Source organism: Thrips palmi, unplaced genomic scaffold (genome assembly GCF_012932325.1).
Source record: "Thrips palmi isolate BJ-2018 unplaced genomic scaffold, TpBJ-2018v1 HiC_scaffold_18, whole genome shotgun sequence".
In the NCBI taxonomy this organism is placed as follows: domain Eukaryota; kingdom Metazoa; phylum Arthropoda; class Insecta; order Thysanoptera; family Thripidae; genus Thrips; species Thrips palmi.
The window spans coordinates 16,584,381-16,604,319 of NW_023144627.1; the positions used below are offsets into that span (position 1 = coordinate 16,584,381).

The 19,939-nt window shown below is 55.8% G+C and overlaps 4 protein-coding genes across 37 annotated transcripts in view; all 4 read right to left on the minus strand.

Moving 5' to 3' along the window:
* The window catches only part of LOC117644745 (beta-3 adrenergic receptor-like), a gene marked incomplete at its 3' end in the record, with an annotated part of 49,437 nt that extends 41,363 nt beyond the window's left edge, over positions 1-8,074 (minus strand). Inside the window, exon 1 of the mRNA XM_034384358.1 lies at positions 7,865-8,074. The remainder of the gene's footprint in view (positions 1-7,864) is intronic.
* A 702-nt stretch (positions 8,075-8,776) lies between these two features.
* Positions 8,777-12,217, minus strand: LOC117644746 (fructose-1,6-bisphosphatase isozyme 2-like). The gene is made up of 10 exons (XM_034384359.1): positions 12,000-12,217; positions 11,638-11,740; positions 11,374-11,483; positions 10,906-11,119; positions 10,577-10,714; positions 10,294-10,458; positions 9,956-10,250; positions 9,474-9,704; positions 9,030-9,088; positions 8,777-8,788 (listed from the first exon to the last, which is right to left on the minus strand). Exons 1-10 carry the CDS (start codon positions 12,215-12,217, stop codon positions 8,777-8,779), a joined length of 1,545 nt encoding a protein of 514 aa, XP_034240250.1.
* Positions 12,218-12,857: 640 nt separating this feature from the next.
* Positions 12,858-15,343, minus strand: LOC117644421 (fe(2+) transport protein 3, chloroplastic-like). Its single transcript, XM_034383902.1, is given in 5 exon segments — positions 12,858-12,993; positions 13,267-13,928; positions 14,107-14,172; positions 14,357-14,603; positions 14,606-15,343. Coding segments are annotated over 5 exon segments (1,170 nt in total). The 5' UTR covers positions 14,757-15,343; the 3' UTR covers positions 12,858-12,949.
* A 1,053-nt stretch (positions 15,344-16,396) lies between these two features.
* Positions 16,397-19,939, minus strand: part of LOC117644419 (RNA binding protein fox-1 homolog 3-like) — a 177,527-nt gene continuing 173,984 nt past the window's right edge. For all 34 annotated transcript variants that reach the window (XM_034383898.1, XM_034383893.1, XM_034383887.1 and 31 more), the window contains 3 exons: positions 18,871-19,043; positions 18,712-18,775; positions 16,397-18,620 (listed from right to left, as the gene is read on the minus strand). In XM_034383898.1, the coding sequence (XP_034239789.1) occupies positions 18,576-18,620; positions 18,712-18,775; positions 18,871-19,043 (282 nt within the window). In that variant the 3' untranslated portion in view covers positions 16,397-18,575. The remainder of the gene's footprint in view (positions 18,621-18,711; positions 18,776-18,870; positions 19,044-19,939) is intronic.

Genomic DNA, 19,939 nt, shown 5'->3' on the forward strand with positions numbered 1-19,939 from the left:
CGCTGCCGCGTTCTGGAGAGGAAATTCGGGGAAATGCTCTCTCTCTCACACACACACACACACAGAGAGAAATTTTGTGGAGGCCGCGGGCCTACGCTGACAGTAATGAACAGTGGAGGATGCCGTCGCAGCTTCTGTGGCGGAATTTTGCGGAGGATTATGCAAACTATATGAAAGAGGAGAATCGTGTAGTTCGTGAACCTCCGGATATAACGTACACGGCAAAAACAGAGACCTAGTTTCCCGGGCCCCCAGACCCTGAAAAAAATGGCCTCTTTACTCTGAAAGGCAACTATGCTTGCTGTGTAACTGTTGGCATCTTTTACTTTAGATTCCTCTGTTTGCCTGTGTGTCTTTCTGTTGTCGTTTCTTTCTTTCTTTCTTTCTTTCTTTCTTTCTTTCTTTCTTTCTTTCTTTCTTTCTTTCTTTCTTTCTTTCTTTCTTTCTTTCTTTCTTTCTTTCTCTTTTTGCTAAGGACTCCACAAAGGGCACGTGGGTCGAGGTAGCGATTGAACCCGGCCGCTACACTGCACCGCGCTGAAGCCAAGCCGAAGCGGCCCGGGGTCCCTGAACATATTAGGCAGCCCAGCCAAGGCCCCGCAGCCAAGGCAAGCCAAGGCAAGACCCCGGCCCACCGGGCTTGCTGACCTTTGTTACAGTGGCCTGCCTTTGTTTTCATTTTCGCGGGGGCGGGCCGGGCGGGCCGCGCGAGCGGAGGATCTGGGAAGGGTGGCGTTATTTCGGGACCTAAGGACTGCATCCTACACGTATATACCGCCTGCCCAGGTTCAAAAGAGGAGCCAGCAGCAGAGGAAGATGAAATATATGATGGTGATATGATGATGATGATGATGATGATGATGATGATGATGATGATGATGATGATGATGATGATAATGATGATGATGATGATGATGATGATGATGATGATGATGATGACGAAGAAGAAGACGCAGAAGACTTTGACGAAGATAACCACTGCCTGGAAGTGACGAAAAGTTGCTCGTGGATTCGATCCCCTTTAAAGACGGAATGCGATGGAACTTGCGGTCTGTCCTGCCAAATCATTTCCCGCGTCGCTTCCTCATTTTCATTTTCCTTCCTCGTGGCGCTTTCAGCAGCCGTGGACCCGGGAATGCTGGGTATTATGATGGCCGTCGTCCCTGTGCCGTGTACCGCTGTACCGCAGCCAGACCACGGCCACCTGTTGTACGTCGGAGCGATTCCTCTGGAGTGGACTCCATTCCGGGCCGTGCCTCGCCCTCGCCCGACCGGGTTAAGCCACAGCCGCCTTCAAATTTTTCTAGTTTCTTATTTCACGCAGCGTAGCCGTTTTGTTTTCCTGATGATTAATTAATGGAGCCGCCTCGGAATCCCATCTGGATTACGGCCGCTGAAATCGCGACGCGATATTGCCGACGGATCCCAGTGTAGGGCTTACCATTTTAGGGCCCCGCGGGCCGCTGCGGGGACCGAAGGGCAAGCCGCCGTTAAAGTTGGAGGGAAGGGTTGAGGGGCTTCTGCCACTGTCGGGTCCACTGTCGGGTCGACGGCGCAGGACTGCCGTACCGGAGGTTCGCCCCGTGGACGGCAGGGTAGCTCCCCGCTGCGTCGCTGGGTCACTGCGCGTCGTGGCGGTAAGTAGCGACGGTGAGGTGATGCGGGTCGGTGCGGACCGAGGTGCGGACCAACCTGAACCGACCCGACCCGCTCGCTCGCTCGGCACCGCGCGCAAATATCAGACAGGAAATCGGTTCCCGCGCGATTTGCTGGATAGTGCAGTCCTGCCAACTTTCCACCAACTTTCAGAATTGCGGTACAGTTTTGTCCGCCTCCACCGGTCCTCTGGCCCACTGTGCGCCGTGCAGCTGCTTATTGCGGCCGGCAATCGAATGGAGCGGATATCCTTCTTGCACTGCACTGTAGGTGTGGTGTGCGACCGCCTCTCTCTCTCTTGCTCACGCATGAAACGCACGTGCTCGTAACTGGACCGGCTTTACGCGTTCGATACGTGGCTTTGACACTGCGCGGCTGGTATTAATAGCAGACCCCCTCCCCCTTCTCTTTTGCAACTGGATGTGGCCGCATGCGACGGTGGGTCGCGCCACTGTACGCGTTTCGTGCAGCTCCTCGAAATTCGCGGCACATGCATCTATTCTGTCTGTGGGCGCGCGCGCGAGTCGGTGTGTACTGTACACCAACTTCAAGCGCGCGGTCGCTTTCGTGTGTGTGTGTGTGTGTGTGTGTGTGTGGTGTGTGTGTGTGCGCGCGCGCGCGCGCGTGTGCCGATGTGTGTGCGTGATGTATGCGTTGGAGGCCCCGAAACCCTTGGCTGACCGGCTGCGCGGTGTTTAGTTGGCAACATCCACTACACTGGCGAACTCGCTCATCCCCGTCGGAGCAAAGTGATTCAGCGTCTTCTTATTTTCTGCCCCTTCCCCCTTTTCCTGCAAAGCCGTGTACCACGTGACCTGTTTATAAAAGGGACGTGCACATGGTCGCCCTTTTTAACACGACGCGGCCGTTGCGTCCCGCCCTTTGAACAAGCGCGACGCGTTGTGTGATGATGAATTAAATAGTGGGAATTAAAAGCGGCTGGGCGGTAGGGGCTCAGCGGTTTGACGATGGCAACAGTGTCGTCGGCGCGTTAAAGTCGGCAACACTGTGCGATCGGCGGTGCGATTCAAATCTCCGTCGCTCCATTCCATGCATACGTGCAATCGATCCCCTGGGAGTCACTGCGCTGTCGCGCTGTCGCGCTGTGGCCCCTTCTATCCCTTTGCAGCGCGTTCGCTGACGCTCCGCCAACAAATTGAGACTTCAAGTTCGGTTGTGGTCGTTTTGCCGAGGGGCAAGGTGGTCAAGAAAAAGGATGTAAAGACCCCTGAGGAACGCCGCGGCCCGCCGCACAGTGGGCCAGAAGACCGGTGGAGGCGGTCAAAACCCCTGACGCGTTTTGAGCTCCAGAGTCGCCAAATGGGACTCGAACCGAACGCGTGACCCCACCAATGGATTGCTCTCCGAACGAGGAATCCATTGGTGGGGTCACACGCGCGGTTCGAGTCCTGCTTAGCGACTCTGGAGCTCAAAACGCGTCTAGAGTTTTGGCCGCCAGCGCCGGTCGTCTGGCCCACTGCGGTTGCCTTTCGAACGCCCCCGCCGTGCCGCCGTGCCGCCTCGAGCACCACCCGCATGCTTCTGCCATCGCGCTGCTCTTAAAATTGCCTCGCCCTCGGCAGCCCTGCGCATCCCTGGCCTGGGTTCCGCTTCCGGAAAACACTTTCCCTTTGATGTTTATTTGCGCCTTGCGCCCACAGAGGGCCCAGGCAGCCCAGGTCGGCGTCATCCGTTTAAAGAGCAGCACAACAAGTAGTTTAGTCGGCGGATAGGGCTGCCGCCTGCCTGCCGCCGTCGTCGGCCGGGCTAGGCTGCCGCAGGGTTGCCACATTAAGCCGGCGGACGTCCCCACGGAGCGCCGTGCCGACAGGGTTGCCAACCTCGGCCTGCCTACCACGCAGAGCGAGGCGCAGTCACCACCACCGGAGACCGGCGCAGGTGGCCAAACTATAGACGCGTTTTGAGCTCCAGAGTCGCTAAATGGGACTCGAACCGAACGTGTGACCCCACCAATGGACTCCTCGTCTAGAGAGCAATCCATTGGTGGTGTCACACGTTCCGTTCGAGTCCCATTTGGCGACTCTGGAGCTCAAAACGCCTCCAGGATTTTGGCCGCCTCCGCCGGTCTTCTGGCCCACCGTGCACCGCCTAGCAGGCACGCTAGAGGTGGCAACCCTATCGACGAGGTGCGTCACAGGGACGTTCGCCCACTTACGTGGCAACGCTGCCGCGGCGCCGGGCGGCAACTTGACTCCCGATTCGCCGTAGAAAGCGCGAGGGAAAGGCGTGGAAATGGGCCGGGCGGCGTGTTTGTCACCTCTACAGTGTAAATAGACGAGGCTGCGACGGGCGCCCCTTGCCTTGCCCTGGGTGCGCGGCCCGCCCGCCCCGCCCCGCCCAGGGCGCACAGGACCTGCTTAATATTCATAAGCGCCAATCTAAGTTCCACCCGCCCTGATGAGTGCGGCGCGCGTGTGCGCCACGAGGACACCGCGCTGTCTCTCTCGCACCCGCGTGACGTGCGCCGGGCCTGGCCGCGCGTGCGACAGAGACGGGGCGAGCGCCGCGCGGAGGCAGACTGCAGGACGCCGTCGAGAACGGCGTTGCTGCCCGCCGGGCCGCCATGGGGCCGCCGTGGGGCCGCGGCGGAAACGGCCTTCTTGGCCAGGCCGGGGCCTTGGTCTAGCCCTTAATGGTAATGGTACAGGAGCGTAGGCAATGCGTGCACCGGTGTAGGGCGTGTTGCCTATCCCTCACTTCGCAGGCGCTTTGGAGGCCTGGAGCGCCTGGCAGCTAGGCAACACCATGCACCGATGCGAGGCGCGTTGCCTATCCTCAACTTCGCAGGCGCTTTCGGGAGCTTATCTCTCCCCTCAACGCGCCTGGCAGGTAGGCAATGCCGTGCACCGCTGCGAGGCGCGTTGCCTATCCTCGACTTGGCAGGCGCTTTGGAGACGCGTCTCCTCTTCTCCTCCGTCCCCTCCTTATCCTTGGGCGCAAAGGGTTAAAATAAACAGTGTGCATAATTTACGAGCACGCCCTGCCGCCTCGGCCGCGCCTCGGGCGTGGGGCCGGGTCGGGCCGGGCAGGGTGGCCGGCAGCCGCTCCGAATCGCCCCCGGCGCCTCCGCGAACGCATCCTGGTCGTCTCGGTCAACGCCTCGAAGCGTGCCGTTTGGAACGCGGCCAGTGAGGAGCCTCTGTGCGCGGCGCCGCGTACGGCCGCGTACCCCAGGTCACGACTGCGCCCCCCGGCCTGCCTTCCCCCGGCCTTCCCTCCGCCTTCCCATCCCAAGGACCCGCGGTCGGGTCGGACTCTCACTTTCCCAGGCCGGCCGAGTCCAACGCGAAACGCCCAACGTCAACGGAACAAACTCCGACAAGGCCAGATTGATTTTGAGAGTGCTTTCCGCGTTGCTCTGTCTCGCTCGCACTCGAGAAGCGTACGGTATGGGTGCGAGAGAGGCAAAGAAACCATGCTACCAGCGAGCGCGTTCAATATGTCGGTGAAGCCTTTCACCGTACGACATGTGGAGTGCATGGATGTGGTTGTGGAGGCTGTTCGACTTTAGGCACACCAGCTACTAGTAAAAGTCCTAAACTTTGCGTGAGCGTGTGTGCAGTGGGCACGAAAAAGACACTGAGTGACATGCACCTTATCGACCCTCGCACCTACACCGCACCTGGGACCGCGGCACCGCGACACCGCGAGGCGGCACGTGGAGGGAAATTGAAAGTGTTATCAAGGCGTCCACACGACTGGCTCTCCTTGCCCATTGTGGCGCGTCCTTCGCGGTGCGGCACACACTGCACACATCCGTCTCTCTCGCACTCGCGGGGCGTCCCCTAGGTCCGTAGGGCGTGCCTTATGGGTGCGAGAGAGACAGCGCGACGGGACGCGACGACTCGCGCTCTGCTTGCTGCCTCACTGTGAGGCCTGTGAGGACGGCCAGGTCTATATTTGGCGGTGAGGTTCTGAATCGATCGTCCGGTCCGGTCCAGGAATTCCTTGTGGAACGTGTGGGACAGACCACTATTCACTATTCGCACCATTCCCCCATTTCCCGCCTTTTTTGTGAATGCGTTATGTCGACTTTTACTCCATCTACTCACCCAGCTGGCACAAGTCGTCTCCACTTGTGCAATTATTTCCACCCAATATTTCTACTCGTTATTGCTATCGCGCGGGTCGACCGAAGGCCGGGTCAGCTGATACACCCGAACAAGAAGCGACTCTCCTGGATGCGTGTCGACTTCAACGAGCGTGATGCCGTGCCCGCCGAGCGCCCCCCTCCCCCTCCCAATTCGATATCCGTTTATGTTGTTTCAATTTGCGCCGACACCAGCCTGTTTGCTCTCACAGAATGGGCGGCGGGTGTCTCGAAGGGAGGGGGGCGGGGCGAGTCGGCTCAATTTCGGCCCGCCTGGAGGGAGGGAGGGCTGGCGGCGGGCGGACTGGCCAGCCTGACGTGTTTGGCTATGGGATGCTGCAGACTGATTCCGCAAAAGGCCCTCCTCTCTTTCTCTGTCTCTCTCGCACGCATGGGACGTCCTCTATAGGTGCGAGAGAGACAGAGAGAGGGGCCTCCCGCGCGGAATCACTCTGCTGGGATGCTGGCCGGCGGCGTGGAGGCCTCTCCCTCGGGGCGTAGTGTGGCCGGCTGGCCGGCTAAGCGATCCCCCCTCCCCCCCCCTCTCTCTCTCTCTCCCGACCCGGCCCTGTCTCCCCCATGACATTTCCACCCGACGTCACAGCCCCTGCCGCCGCTCCTTCCACACCTGCCAGCCGCCGTCTCCACCGCCCTTACCATTAGCGCTCCCCCCCCCTTTCCCCCAGTGATTGGCTCGTGACGTATCGGTGAGTGGTTACACGGGGAAGGGCCACCCGTCCGGTCCCACTCGACGCTCCAGTCCATTAAAACTGACCGCGCCCCGGACGGCACGGCGGCACGGCGCGCTACTGGGGCGACTGGGACACGCCCAAAGGTTATCGCTGGCCCCGCTGCACCGCCACTGCCGGCTAGTTCCGTGTGGAGCGTGCCTAGTGCGTGCGAGAGAGACAGAGCGACCAGGCCCGCCATCAATGACGACTTGTTCTATTCCGGGCAAGACGGACACGTGTTGTACTCGACCAGCCCTTACAGCGCATCGCATCGGTTGTCGCAAGGGTTGTCGCTGTCTCTCTTGCGCCCTCACGGGGCGCCCCACGAGTGCGAGAGAGACTGAGCGACGACAGGTCGGAGGAAGCCTGGGTGGTGTTCTCCAAACCACGGGAGAAAACATTTCATTTTCAAGCGGAAAATTGGGTGTCATGTAAAGCGTGCAAGGTTAAATAATCGTAGCGCGCAAAATGTCCAAGAAAATAGAAAAAAAGCAGGTACACTGGTAAAACGAAAGCGTAGTATTGCCGCGTAGTATTAATCGTAATCAGTTTACGCTTGAAATCAAGTATGACAGGCTCATCCGCCAAGATTCACCCTATCAAAATGCATGGGAGGATTTTCAGAGTATGCTTCATTTCAAGCGTAACTTCTTCAGGCGTAACTTTATGCTTGACTCGAGCATAGAGTTACGCTTTAGTTTTACCAGTGCAGCCCCGTCTCCTTTCTTTAGCTTATTCCGCGGACAGTGATCCTAAGCGTTCGCTTTCCGATGATTTTTTGGTCAAGTTGCTGTTTTTGTGTTCGCGTGCGGCCCAATCAGCCCCGGCGTGTTCGCTCGGACTGCACCCCTCGTCCAGCAGGCCAGTCGGGCTGTCCAATGTTCCACATGTCGCATGAAATGATAATAAGTCCCGCCCGTCCAATAGAGGGATAACCTTTCGCTTCGCCCTACGGCGGGTCTACCACGCCACGCCACGGCCATGAGAGATTCACCAAAGGGCACACATGACGTTTCGCGCTTCGCGCCCCGCCCTTCGCCAAGGGCCAATTCGCCAAACGAGGGGGCAGTCAATTCGTTGGCATGACGTCACTTTTCACGTCACTTTCAAAAATTGCATTTGACGGATAAGGGCCCCTGCAGCGTGTAGGACTTGCGACGGATTTTTAGGCAGGAAGTAGTCTCATAAATCGTAATTCTTTTGTTGTTGTTTTTTTCAGTGGCTTCTTCTGCAATTCCGAAATTTTCTGTAGGATTTTGATGAGGCTTTGCAAAGTGGTAGAACTTTGTACACTTTTTTCCCTGCCGCAATCTGGTTAAAAACTTTTTTTTTAATTTTTTTTAGAAATTTGTGTGTCACCACTCACCACTCCTGGAATGTGTTCCGCTGTTCTCAGCGCGTCCCCGCACTGCTGCCCCGCGTTCGACTCAAGAAGGCGTGGTGGACTCGGACCCACTGCGTCGCCAAGAGGCTCCCATGGCGGGGCCGTGCCGCGGCGCCGCTGACTCCAGTCCCGTGCGCCTCACGTCGGTCACATGGTGCGCGTCGCGGAGGAGCTGGACGACGTCCCCACGGCGGACCGGGGCACCGCGACGCTGGCGGACGTCCGGCGGGGTGCGAGCTGGCCAAGCAGTGCCAGGCGGCGGCCGCTTTCGGGGCGCTGTCGCGGCCCGGGCTGGCCGTCGGCGCGCGGCGGTCTTCCCCCGGGGGCGGGGCGGGGGGCGGGGCGGGGCGGGGCGGGGCGGGCGGGGCGGGGCGGGGGCGGGGCGGGGCTGGGCGGCGGGGCACGGGTCTGTTGCACGCTGCTGCGCGGCGCGGCCGGGCGGGGCGGCGGGGCGTCCTGGGCGCGGCCGGCTGGTGTGGCGGCGTCGCTGGGCAGAAACCAACTGTGGCGCGGCCGAGCCCAGCGCAGCGCCGAGGGCGCCGAGCCCCGCCGCCAGCCCCCGCAGTGCGAGAGAGAGGAAGAGAGAGGGGATGGCGCCGCCCCTGCCGCCCCCGCCGCCTCAGCGCGTCCGCCGCCAACAAGTCCATTGTGGCCGTCGCATTGGAACGCCTAAGAACGCCTGCTGTGTACGATTGTCATCTGCTAAACTCGTTCCCACGCGAGCCCCGCGCCCGGGGAGCGTTTTCTTTTTCGAAAGTCTCCGCTGAGTTTTTGTTTTACTTGTGTGTAAGCTTGCGCCCTCGCGATCACACTAATTTTTTTCTCACATTTTTGCCTTAGTTCTGTACTTTATCGCAGATATTGGCATGGATTCGCGTATAGCTTTGTACAAAATCAAGAAAACACCTACAAATACAATAAGAAAATATTACTCTGAAGATGAAAAAGACATCGTAGATTCCGTTTCTTCATGATGGTTCCCTTTGTTTCGGTTTCGATGTTTATTTTTTTGGCGACCTGCGCGCGGCGGTCATGGCGGTTTCTTGGCCGATAGGAAGGAGTGTGGCAGAGAGTAGGGCAGGCTGCCTGGCGACGTGGCCCCTGGGGTCGCCCCTGGGGTTGGGGTTGCCCCTGGGGTTGGGGTTGCCCGGTGGAGGCCTGATGAAGACGACGTCAGGGCAGACGCGGCCGACGCTGGACGCTGTACTGCCAACAAGAAGCGCCCTTTAGCCACTTGCGTCGTTTGACGTTCACGCCGTTCACGGTGTGGTGGAAAAAGAGGCAAAAAGCAGCCGAAACACACCGCACAGTGGGCCAGAAGGCCGGTGGAAGCGGACAAAACTCTAGACGCGTTTTGAGCTCCAGAGTCGCTGAATGGGACTCGAACCGAATGTGTGACCCCACCAATGGATTGCTCTCCGAACGAGGAATCCATTGGTGGGGTCACACGTTAGGTTCGAGGCCTGTTCCAGGACTGTTCGGTTTCAGCCTGCAGGCTACACTGCCGTGTAGCTACCGCCGCCCCACATCGTGGCCGGGTCGCAGCTGTGTTAGCGTTTACGCAGGTTGTAAAATTGAAGCGTGTCCTCACTGGAAGGGACCAGGCCGAGCACGGAGCCCGTGCTGGAGGGGTACACCGCGGAGGTGGGCCTGGACGGCACCGCCCTGCTGCCGCCACTGCCGCCGCCCAGCGCCACGATGGTGGCCGACAGGGCCGCCACCGACGCGTCCATCTCGGCCTCCGCCGCCGCCGCCCGGTCCTTGCTGTCCTTTTTCGGGTCCTTGGTGTTCTGTGCGGTGCGCGGGCCGCAGGTTAGCAGAGCTCAAGCGCGGCACAGTGGGCCAGATGACCGGTGGAGGTGGTCAAAATCCCGGACGCGTTTTGAGCTCCAGAGTCGCTAAATAGGACTCGAACCGAGCGTGTGACCCCACCATTGGATTGCTCTCCGAACGAGGAATCCATTAGTGGGGTCACACGTTCGGTTCGAGTCCTATTTAGCGACTCTGGAGCTCGAAGCGCGTCTAGAGTTTTGGCCGCCGGCGCCGGTCTCACAGTGTCGTCACAGTGTCGACCCACCTGGCTGTTGGCGGTGGTGGCCACGGACGGCGACGGCGTGAGCGCGTCCAGGAACGTGTTGGGCGCGCTGCTGGCGCGCAGGCTGGACGGGCGCGTGGAGTAGAGCGTGGTGTTCCTCCGGAAGGTGGCCAGCAGGTCGCGGACGTCCTCGCGCGAGCCCAGGAAGGCGGGCGTGCGGTGCGCCAGGCCCTCGGGCTGGCAGTCCGTCAGCGAGGTGTGCCCGTCCGTCGCCAGCCCGCCCGCACGGCACACCAGGTGCGCCAGCGGGGCCGCCTCCAGCACCAGCCGCAGCTACACTCCGTTATTTAAATAAATGCCGGCCGCCCTGTCCCACCTCGCTCTGCTCCAAGGACGTCAGTGTGCAAAACAAAAAAAAACTCACCTTGCCGTTGGGGTTGGAGCGAGTCTGTGGGGACAGGTAGATGCCCCCGTTCCTCATGACGGTGTGCACGTCCGCCACGGTGCAGCCGATGTGGTGCGAGCCGTACGTGGATCCCAGCTGCAGGGAGAGAGAGAGAGAGAGAGAGAGAGAGAGAGAGAGAGAGAGACAGACAGATAGAGTGACTGTGAGTTGGGGAGGGAACACGAAGGAAGCCGGGCGGCTGCTGGGGACGCACCTTGGGGTCCTTCTTGCTCTCGACGTACTCCACCACGGGGTCGCCCCACTCGTACGTGAGGCCCTCGTCCACACTGTAGATGCGCCCGCGCCCGGGGATGGTGAGGTTGGGCACCGTCAGGATGAACTCACCGAGCACCTGCGAGGCGCGAAGCAGGCCTGCGTGACTCTCTCCCTCCGAAATGGCAGACTTCCCGGTTCCTTCCGGTAATTAATTATTCTTTCTGAGTTTCGGGCGTGCCGCGCTGGGAACTTGGGTGTGCGCTGAGCACGCACTTATGGTACTTGAGTGTGTGTTGAATCTTTTGCCGCTAAAGTGTGTTGACGCACCGGGTCGAGCGCGAAGAGATGGACCCCCGGGCCGGTGGACAGGACGAGCAGCGTGCTGCTGGCGTAGAGGGCGTACCCCGCGGCCACCAGGTTCTTGCCCGGCTGCAGCACGGAGCGCAGGCTGGGCTTGGCGTTCGGCCGGGACGACCCCGACGAGGCCGTGGCCGTGGCCGAGCCGGTGCGGGGCTGGGGGCGGGGGGCGGCCTCCAGGCACCTTGAGGTCACGTGACGCACAGTGACTGTCAAGTTCCACACCCCGCGCCAAAGTTAGTGTTCGACTTCGTCCGGGGGGAAAAAACATCATTTGCGTGCGGTCATTTAAACTACTACAAGCAACCCGAACTAAGTTTGACTTTGGCTCTGTTCGCTGTATTGGTAGTACGGACTGTCCAAACACGAAATTGAACTTCCAAGTTCGCTGGTGTGAAAAAGTTTTATTTTGGCAGGAGCGCTGGCTGCATACATTACCTCTGCACGGAGAAGACGCTGCCTGCTATGCAAGGAGGGTCCGCCGAGTCCTGCTTCGAGTCCAGCGGGCTGATGCAGACCACGTAGCGGCCCCGGTTGTCTCCACTGCTCTGCACGCAGTCACAAAGTCCCCCACAGCCGCCAAAAAGAACAGGTGTGAAACGCGGCCAAATGTTTTTTCTTATTTCCTGACTAACCTAACCTTGACATGTTTTTGCATGCCACGTCATTTTATTTCGTGTTGCAGTGTTTTGGCGGCCTCACCTCCACCGGGATGACCTTCTCGTCGCAGATGAGCATGGCCACGGAGTGCGAGGAGGCCACGTAGTTGACGAAGATCTCCGCCGCCACCTCCCTGGCACTCCGCCTGACGAGAAGACGCAGTCAAACTTTTGGAGAAGTACGCCATTCCCGCTCCTCTTTTGCATGTGACAAAGTCTCGCTGGTGGTTCGAACGCTCAAAGCAAGCGCTTTGCAATTTTGGAAGGTTGTTTTCGTGTGGGACAGTGTTGCCGTTTTACTGTGATTGTGCGACGTGGACATGAGGCGGCGACACTGTGCGGCAATGAAAGCAGGGGACTGTGAAACGTGGCCGGATGGCCGGATGGGATAGATGGGATAGTGACCATTTGACGAGCCCCGAGGAGCGCAGGGTGGCGGACACGGCCTTGATGGCGGCCTGCACGGCGGCCAGCAGCTCGGCCAGGTCCAGGGCGGGGTTGTTGGCGTCGCGGAGCTCGGACATGACGAAGCCCAGCATGTGCCTGCCCCGGCTGCCGCGCTGAGCCTCGCGGTGGGCCTCGCGGTCGCGGCGGCCCAGCGAGGTGGACGAAGTGGAGGACATGTTGACAATGGCGCTATCTGGCCAAATTTGGCGGCCGAAAGGAGGGGGCGTGGGGGGCGTGGGGGGTCATGGCGGCGGTGGGGAAGGGGCTGGGGCCGCGGGGGCAGCGGGCCCGCACTCTGAGGGGATTTGGAGGCCGAAACAGAGAGCGTCGGCGGCACTCGACCACTCGACGCCCAGCTACACGCTACGCCGCCGAGCCCCGGGTTGCCATGGCCACGCGACAGTGAGCGTGCATTCCGATTTTTGAATGGTTTTCAATGAAGCGGATTAAAGATTATGTTTCCGTTTTTCAGGTTTCCAGTCGCCGCGTGAAGGTGACGGCCAAGCGGTTGGACAGTCGTACTCCCTCGAGCCCAAGAGGACTTGCTTTTACTGCCGAGACTCCTCGCGCCTGCCTGGCCCGGCCTGGCGCTACCCCCTGCCGAGAGCGCCACGGCCTTCTCTACGGCGATACCCCGTGCAGGAATGCCTTGTCAACGGCCTTGCCGTCGCTACCCCGCACGTCTGCTTCGGCCCTGTCTTTCTAGCACTTTGAAAGTCCATGAGGAGCGACAAAGGACAGAGCTGTGACAAAACGTTTTTCGCTGTCGTCGTCATCGTCTAGTGTATTGGGGCGGGAAAATTAAAAGTTTCAAAAGCAGCTATACTAGTTAATTTATTGGTTGATTGAGACATAAAAGGAAATAGACGCCGATCTCTTGAGTCCATTGTAGTGCGCGCAGCCGCCTGTCATACCGGTCCCAGAGGCTGTTCTCCCGGTGCGTGATGTTCGTCTGGAAGCAAACGGAATCACCGTGGGTTTCAAACAGTCGGCATGCTGGACAGGGATGCCGGTAGGGCACAGAGAGCCAGTTGATAGGCGGGGGCGGACAAAACTCTAGACGCGTTTTGAGCTCCAGAGTCGCTAAATGGGACTCGAGCCGAGCGTGTGACCCCACCAATGGATTCCTCGGTCGGAGAGCAATTCATTGGCGGGGTCACACGTTCGGTTTGAGTCCTGTTTAGGGACGCTGGAACTCAAAACGCGTGACTGTGAGGGCCGTTACCTGGCATGGTAAGCACGAGCACCGTGATGAGCACGGCGCCCGCCGTGAAGGACACGAACTGCAGGAAGCGGCGCGGGAAGTTGTGCTGGGAGCGCGCGCGTTCGCGGGGCAGCACCTCGGCCAGGGTGACGTAGAGCAGCGTGCCGGCGGCGGCGGCCTGCAGCACGGGCAGCAGCATGGGGTCCGCGGCGTCGGCCGATCCGGGCAGGTTGTACAGCGCCATGCCGACGCCCACCCCCGCGGCGGAGCCCCCGGCGAACACCAGCACGGCCACCAGGTGCGGCACCAGCCCCACGCCGCCGCCCACCAGCTCGGCGCCGAGGCAGAAGGACACCACCAGCTTGTGCGAGCTCACCGCGCCCAGGAGAAAGATGACCTGCTCGGGCGTGTCCTCCAGCCCCACCGCCAACCCCTCGATGATGGAGTGGATGATGAGCGCCAGCAGCAGCCCCCAGCACGACGCGCCGCCGGAGCTCGTCACCGACGGACTGTGCGCGCCCAGCGCCTCCAGGGACGCCGCCGACGCGCGCTTGCTGCCCGCGCGGCTGCCCCCGCGGCTGCCCCCGCGGCTCTGCACCTGGCCGTGCTGGTCCCTGCCCTGGTCGTGCACCGCTGGCACGGACAACAAGCACGCCGCCTCGGTGCCCGTCGCCGCAGGCAGCCTGGAAGCAACAACAAACCCGGTTACCCTCAACGTGGCGGTCTGAGAGGCCTGGAGCATGCTGTGCCGCAAGGTCCCCCGGCCCGGGCTTGGAGACGTCCTAAGAGACTCTGGAATCATGCAGCGACCCGCGGCCGGCCTGGCCATGGCCTGCCCCCTTGGTCCGTTGGTGCACCCACCTCTCTACGCCGACACACTCATCCATCGAGCCATAGTCTTCCCGGCGGCGAAGGCTCGGGCTTTTGCTACAATCGAAAAGAAAGGGCCGGTCATTACATTCAATTTCAATTACAAGTTTAAACCTCCTGAAAATGGGCTTGCGAAGAAATTAGTTCGTGTGCCATTCAAGTCAAAGGTCAATGACATTACAGAGCTCCAAATGATATCTGAGTTATTTTTAGATGGGCGTCTCCGCGTTGCGCGGCGTACCTGGCGGGCGGGCAGGGCTCGTCCACGGGGCAGGCGGCGTGCGGCAGGTGGCGGTGCGCGCGGGCCGCGGCGGGCGAGTGCCCCACCAGCCTCTGCACCAGCTCGTCGACCAGGTACAGCACCAGGAAGCCCACCAGCAGAGCGACGGGCGCGGCGCGCGGCAGCAGCTCACTGGCCTCCGCCAACATGTGCACCAGCGCGGTGGACAGCAGCGCGCCCGCGCCGAACGACAGCAAGGCCGTGAGCACGGGCCCGCCCCCGCGGCGTGTCGCGGGCAGTCCGGGCCGGCCGCGGACCCCGACACGCCCCCGCGCAGCCACAGCGGCAGCACGCCCAGGATGAAGCTGCCCGCGCCCAGCGCGGACAGCGACAGCACTTTGGTGGACACCAGGGTCAGCATGTTGTCCTCGGGGATGCGGCACTGGTGGAGTGTCTCTGTGGCATCCGCCGGACGCTCCGGGTTCGCGCTCGCCGCTCACCGGCTGGGCTTCGCAGGGCTTCGCTCGCGTCCACTCGCGTCGTCTGCAGTTGTATCTCGGGGAAATATTGACTCTACACTCTGGGTCCGGTGGTCCGGTCTCTGGCCTGCCTCTGCAGTCTGCGCCCGGCCGAACAACAACAACAACAACAGCGACGTCTGTCTTCTATCAGCGTTGTTATTATTGTCTGATGTTGATGTCAACTCGGTCCTCAGCGCCGCACAGCCCGGGGCGCGCGTCACAGTCTGCGCGGGAAACGCTGCCGCTGCACATGCTTGCCATAACCGCTCATCTTGTCCATTTTGTCACTGTGATCGAGGCCGGGTTTGTCGGTTCGCCAGCCGGCAGAAGCCGGCGATGGACTGAGACTGCTGCCGGTGGTACCGACCGAGTCAGACCGAGTACCGCCCAACCGCCGTACCGCCGCGAACGGAGTGCTACTGTCTGTCGGCCCCGCCCGCGCCAGCGTGCGGCATGGTGCGCCAGCGCCGCCGGCCCGTCACAGACCCAGAGACCCAGACCTGGCGCTGCCGGCGCTGCCCGATAAGACAAAGTCGAACCTGATAACAGGAACCTCCTTGCGCGTTACTATCTCATTCAGCCATCGAAACTTATTTTTTAAAGCTGTCACCATTCGTGATTTTATTATCTCCTTGCATTCCAAGAGGAAGTTTATTTGAAGAATTTGTAATCTTTTTCTTTTGGGCAAAAAATTTAGAATGGCCCATATTGCAGAATTTGAGCTCTGGAGCACACCCGAAAGACTCCTAATACTGTTTCAAGGACCATTTCGGCTCTAAACACTCAATTTCTGGCGAAAAACTGGAATTATCTAGGAATGCGCCGAAAAGGTAGGCAACCCAACGTCCACAGTCTCTTCTTCGCACCAGCGCTCAACTACCGTCACGGGAAAAGTCATTTTCACGCCCAATAGAGTGTAGAGTGTGCCAAAGATCATTGGGCACCGGACATCTGTTTCTTAGACCCATAGCAACGTTCCATATGAATTTCAGACAAATCGAAGGTGGTCGACCATTTTCGTCGAAAAATGTTGTCCGGGGTTTAATGTTGTCTTGGGTAAAAAATTTAAAATGGCCCAAATTTAACTATATTGTGCTGGAGCACTCCCCCAAGACTCCTGACACTATTTGGAGGGCAATTTCGGCCAAACGGTGTGTTTCTGTCAAAATACGGGAATGCACTGAGCAGGCGCCGCGTAGGTAGGCAACCCACCAACCACAGCTCCTTCATCTTAACAAGCGTCACGGAATAAGTCATTTTCATGCCGAATAGAGTGCATCAAGGACCATTGGGCACCTGGTATCTGTTTCTTAGACCCAAAGCAACGATCCATCTAAATGAGTGCTGGTGCGGTGAAGAGGCTGTGTGTGGTGGGTTGTTCACCTAACCAGCACATACATGGTCAAATTATTCCAGTTTTCGCTACAAAGATGTGGACTGGCTGAAATGATCCTCAGAGACCAACTCAGGGCCTATTTGCTGGTATTTTTCAAGTGACATTGGGTTTATGTTGTGCTTGACAACGAAATAAGAAACAAAGTCAATTTTCATGTTTATGCTTGTATTGTTCTGAAATGTTGAGTACAGATATTATGAGATATTACGTCAGGTTACAATAATTCTTTCATAAACTTTGTACATTGTTGCAAGAACAAACAACATTTTGACTTGAGATTCAAATCCAACCTCCTCTCACTACACCTAAATAAATGGAACAACAACATTCCATTTTGGCTTTGTCACATTATTTTACAACAGTTCATTCAAACATCCTATTTGTACGAGTATATTAGAGAATGCCGGCATCACAGTTTCTCCATAGAGTTTAAAAACTAGATTAAAGGTAGAGATGAGGTCCTCTTAAAATTATCAAAAAAAAGTGACGTAACAATAACATAACAAAAGGGAAGGGCAGGTAGAAAGTATTTGGGGCAAATCACAACTGATATAGTTAAACTCAACTTTTTTTTTTTGTGCATTTCCAGTGTACATGTATTATCTGTGCGAAAATTATGTATTGTGCCAAACGGAAGACTCACATTGAAACAAGTATAAAGTATGCTCCCAGCATCCCTCAGATGCCAACATGCCCATGCTCTGTAAACCAATTTAATATGCATGAAAGATCTCTCTGCTTTACAGTCTCCAAACTAAACAATCTGATTGAGCAGGTAAAAATACTGGTCATGTCTTTGGTTGTTCAATGCCCCCACACTTCTATTAACATTAACTAATCCCATTCAAGACGCACAATCTGGTCTTGGAAACAAGGAGTTACTAGATCAAAAATGATTCAATTCCCCCCAAAAAGAACCCAAAAAACTCCCTCCCTTTTCCTACATTTTCAATGGAGGGACTCAGAAATTTTTCCCCAAAGCCCACCCACCCCCTCCCCAACATATCCACCTAAAAATTATGTTGCTAGACAAATATATATGAATATAAAAACAATTTTCTTTTTGTTGGGAGCTATTGGAAGTGTCACAGGGGACCTGCCAGCTATGGACACTTGGCTTATGGTAAAACAAACCCGTCCAAGACTTACCACAAACAATCACAAAATCTAGAAACAAGAATCCTAGTGTTTAAACGAAACATCCATTCTAACCTAAAAATATCCTCACCTGTGCTACCGCACTCCATACTGAGTTCCACCTATACAAACGGACTGTCAACATTCTATAACAAATACAGAGAGCTTTTTTTTTTACGAATAACCTGACAAACAACTCAGGTTTTTAAAGAGTGCCCAGCACTGCTACAGTGGCATTGACTTATTTAACTAAAAATAAAGAACACAACGCACAAATTAAGTTACTACAAGATACAAAATATGCAATACATCAATTAGGGAGGTATGTATTAATGTTAGGTAATGAACCAATTGGCATTCTGTATGGGGTACAAATGTCAATATTTTAATGCTCATGGGTGTTGGATACAGAGAGGAGTTTGTCATGTCATTTCAGATGTCTATAGCTAAACTATGGACAGATTTGTGCATGTTCCCACTCAACCTTATCATCATGTGCGCCCCTTGCACAACTGTGTACGCACAAGTATCACCAATCTTTTATCACTTCAAACAAAGACAAGAAACGATTGACATAATAAGAGTTACCAATTAAATAATCATACAAAGAAGATGTATGCAAAAAGAGAGAGTACAACACAAAAATATGTGATGAAAAAGGGACAAGAAATAAAATACAAATTTCTAGAAACGAAAAAAAATAATTGTACAACTGAGAATTACCTTCTTAAAAAAAGTGTCAAGTTCATGTTTCAAAATATAATTAAAAACCATAAAACGAATAGAGAGAGTTGTGGGTAAGCTATGGCGAAGGGCCCTTGCTAGCCCACTTGCAGTCTTGAGTATTCAAAACACCAGAGGATGGCGCCAGGTATCTCTAGTGTAACACTTGTCATACCTAAAAATAGTTGCATGAGATTCACACCTTTGGCGCACAACCGCCTTTAACACACTTTATAAACACAATTACAGGAAAATATTTTTGAGGGAGTGTTATGGATGGTAGTGCTGCGATCTAAGTGTCAATAGGAGCCACACTAGCCTAGCTGCCGAAACATAAACTATAAACAAGATCAATCATGGCGATGGTAACAACTTTGGATGTGACAAGATACTTCAGATGACGAGTGACGAGAGTACTGTCTATTCTAATTAGCTTAAAGAGAGGCAATTCTGCATCAGTTCTTCAGTAAGGTGCAAATCGATTGTAACCACTCCTATACACTGCTGCCTGCAAACACAAATATAAAGGAACATCACATTAAAATTTGACAGTTTAACATATCTCTAAAAATCTTCAGACATGAGAAAACATTACTCACTCCATAGCTTGCGACAGGACCAACTCCATGACTCAGGTACGGATCTGGGTACTCTCGACCATACCTGTAAAATAATAAGAAAAGTTAGATTCTGTATAAAAGTTAAAGTTTAATAGGCTTCTAAACAAAATTGAAGAGAAAAATATGACAGCAACTCACCCAGCTATGGTGGCATATCCAGCGGCAGGTTGAGAGGCTGCAGCCCCATAAGCACGGGCTGCTGCTGCTGAGTAGTTTGCAGCAGCGGCGACATAACTAGCTTGTTGTGCTGTAGACATTGGTGACTTCAACAAAGAGGGATTTGAGGCGGCAGCAGCAACTGCAGCAGCGGCCTAGAAAAAATAAAGAAACTGTGAGTAATTTGGAAAAGACAGTGCAAGAGAGGTGACCGAGAAAAAAAAAATTGAGAGGAAAACGGTTAGAGGAGAGCAAAACTAAGTTTCCCCCCTAATCAATTATTTTGAAACAAAGAGGAAAACACCTTAGGTGTGAGAGAAAAACAATATGAAGTTATGTAAAATTAAGGAACAAAAATGTTCGGGGCACATTGAGTACATCTACGCTTTGAGACAATTCATCAAATGTACTGCACTAAAATTTGTGCAAAGGGTAACTCAATTTTGACATGCAGAAACAATTATTTCACTTTTAATAGCTTGCATATTTCTCTTAATTTTACAAAGGATGTTTCAGTAAATACATTTCCGCTTCCATTTACAACAAAACCATAAGCTCACAAAAGACTTCCTCTTCATGCATTTAAATATGGTACAGGAAGCAAATAAAGCTATTCCCCAAACCATTGCAACTTCGGTGTGCAGTGCATAAGTTTTAATGGGATTGGGCTACAAAGCATTATCAAGCAAGTAAAAGTAAGAACTTCCGGTGATGAGCTTCACAACAGATCCAGACATGAAGATAACCACACATGATGCTGAAGTTGACAGTTCACGTTACAAAGAAAAGACAACAACCCAAAATTTTAAAATCAATAGCAGCATTCAGATGGTTCCATGGACAACTGACATTCTTCCTGCGTCTGCTACTCATAAAGAAGGTTGGTCTGAGTTGGAGAGAGCTACAGTGCAATTCTTCAGAATATGCCCCACAAGGAATTTGAAATAAAAGTTTGTCAGCTAAAACAAAGACTACAAAAAGTTGCCCCCTCTATCTCTAATGACGCTGAAATCTGTTTCACATACATAATTGAACCCTAAATTTTAAAACC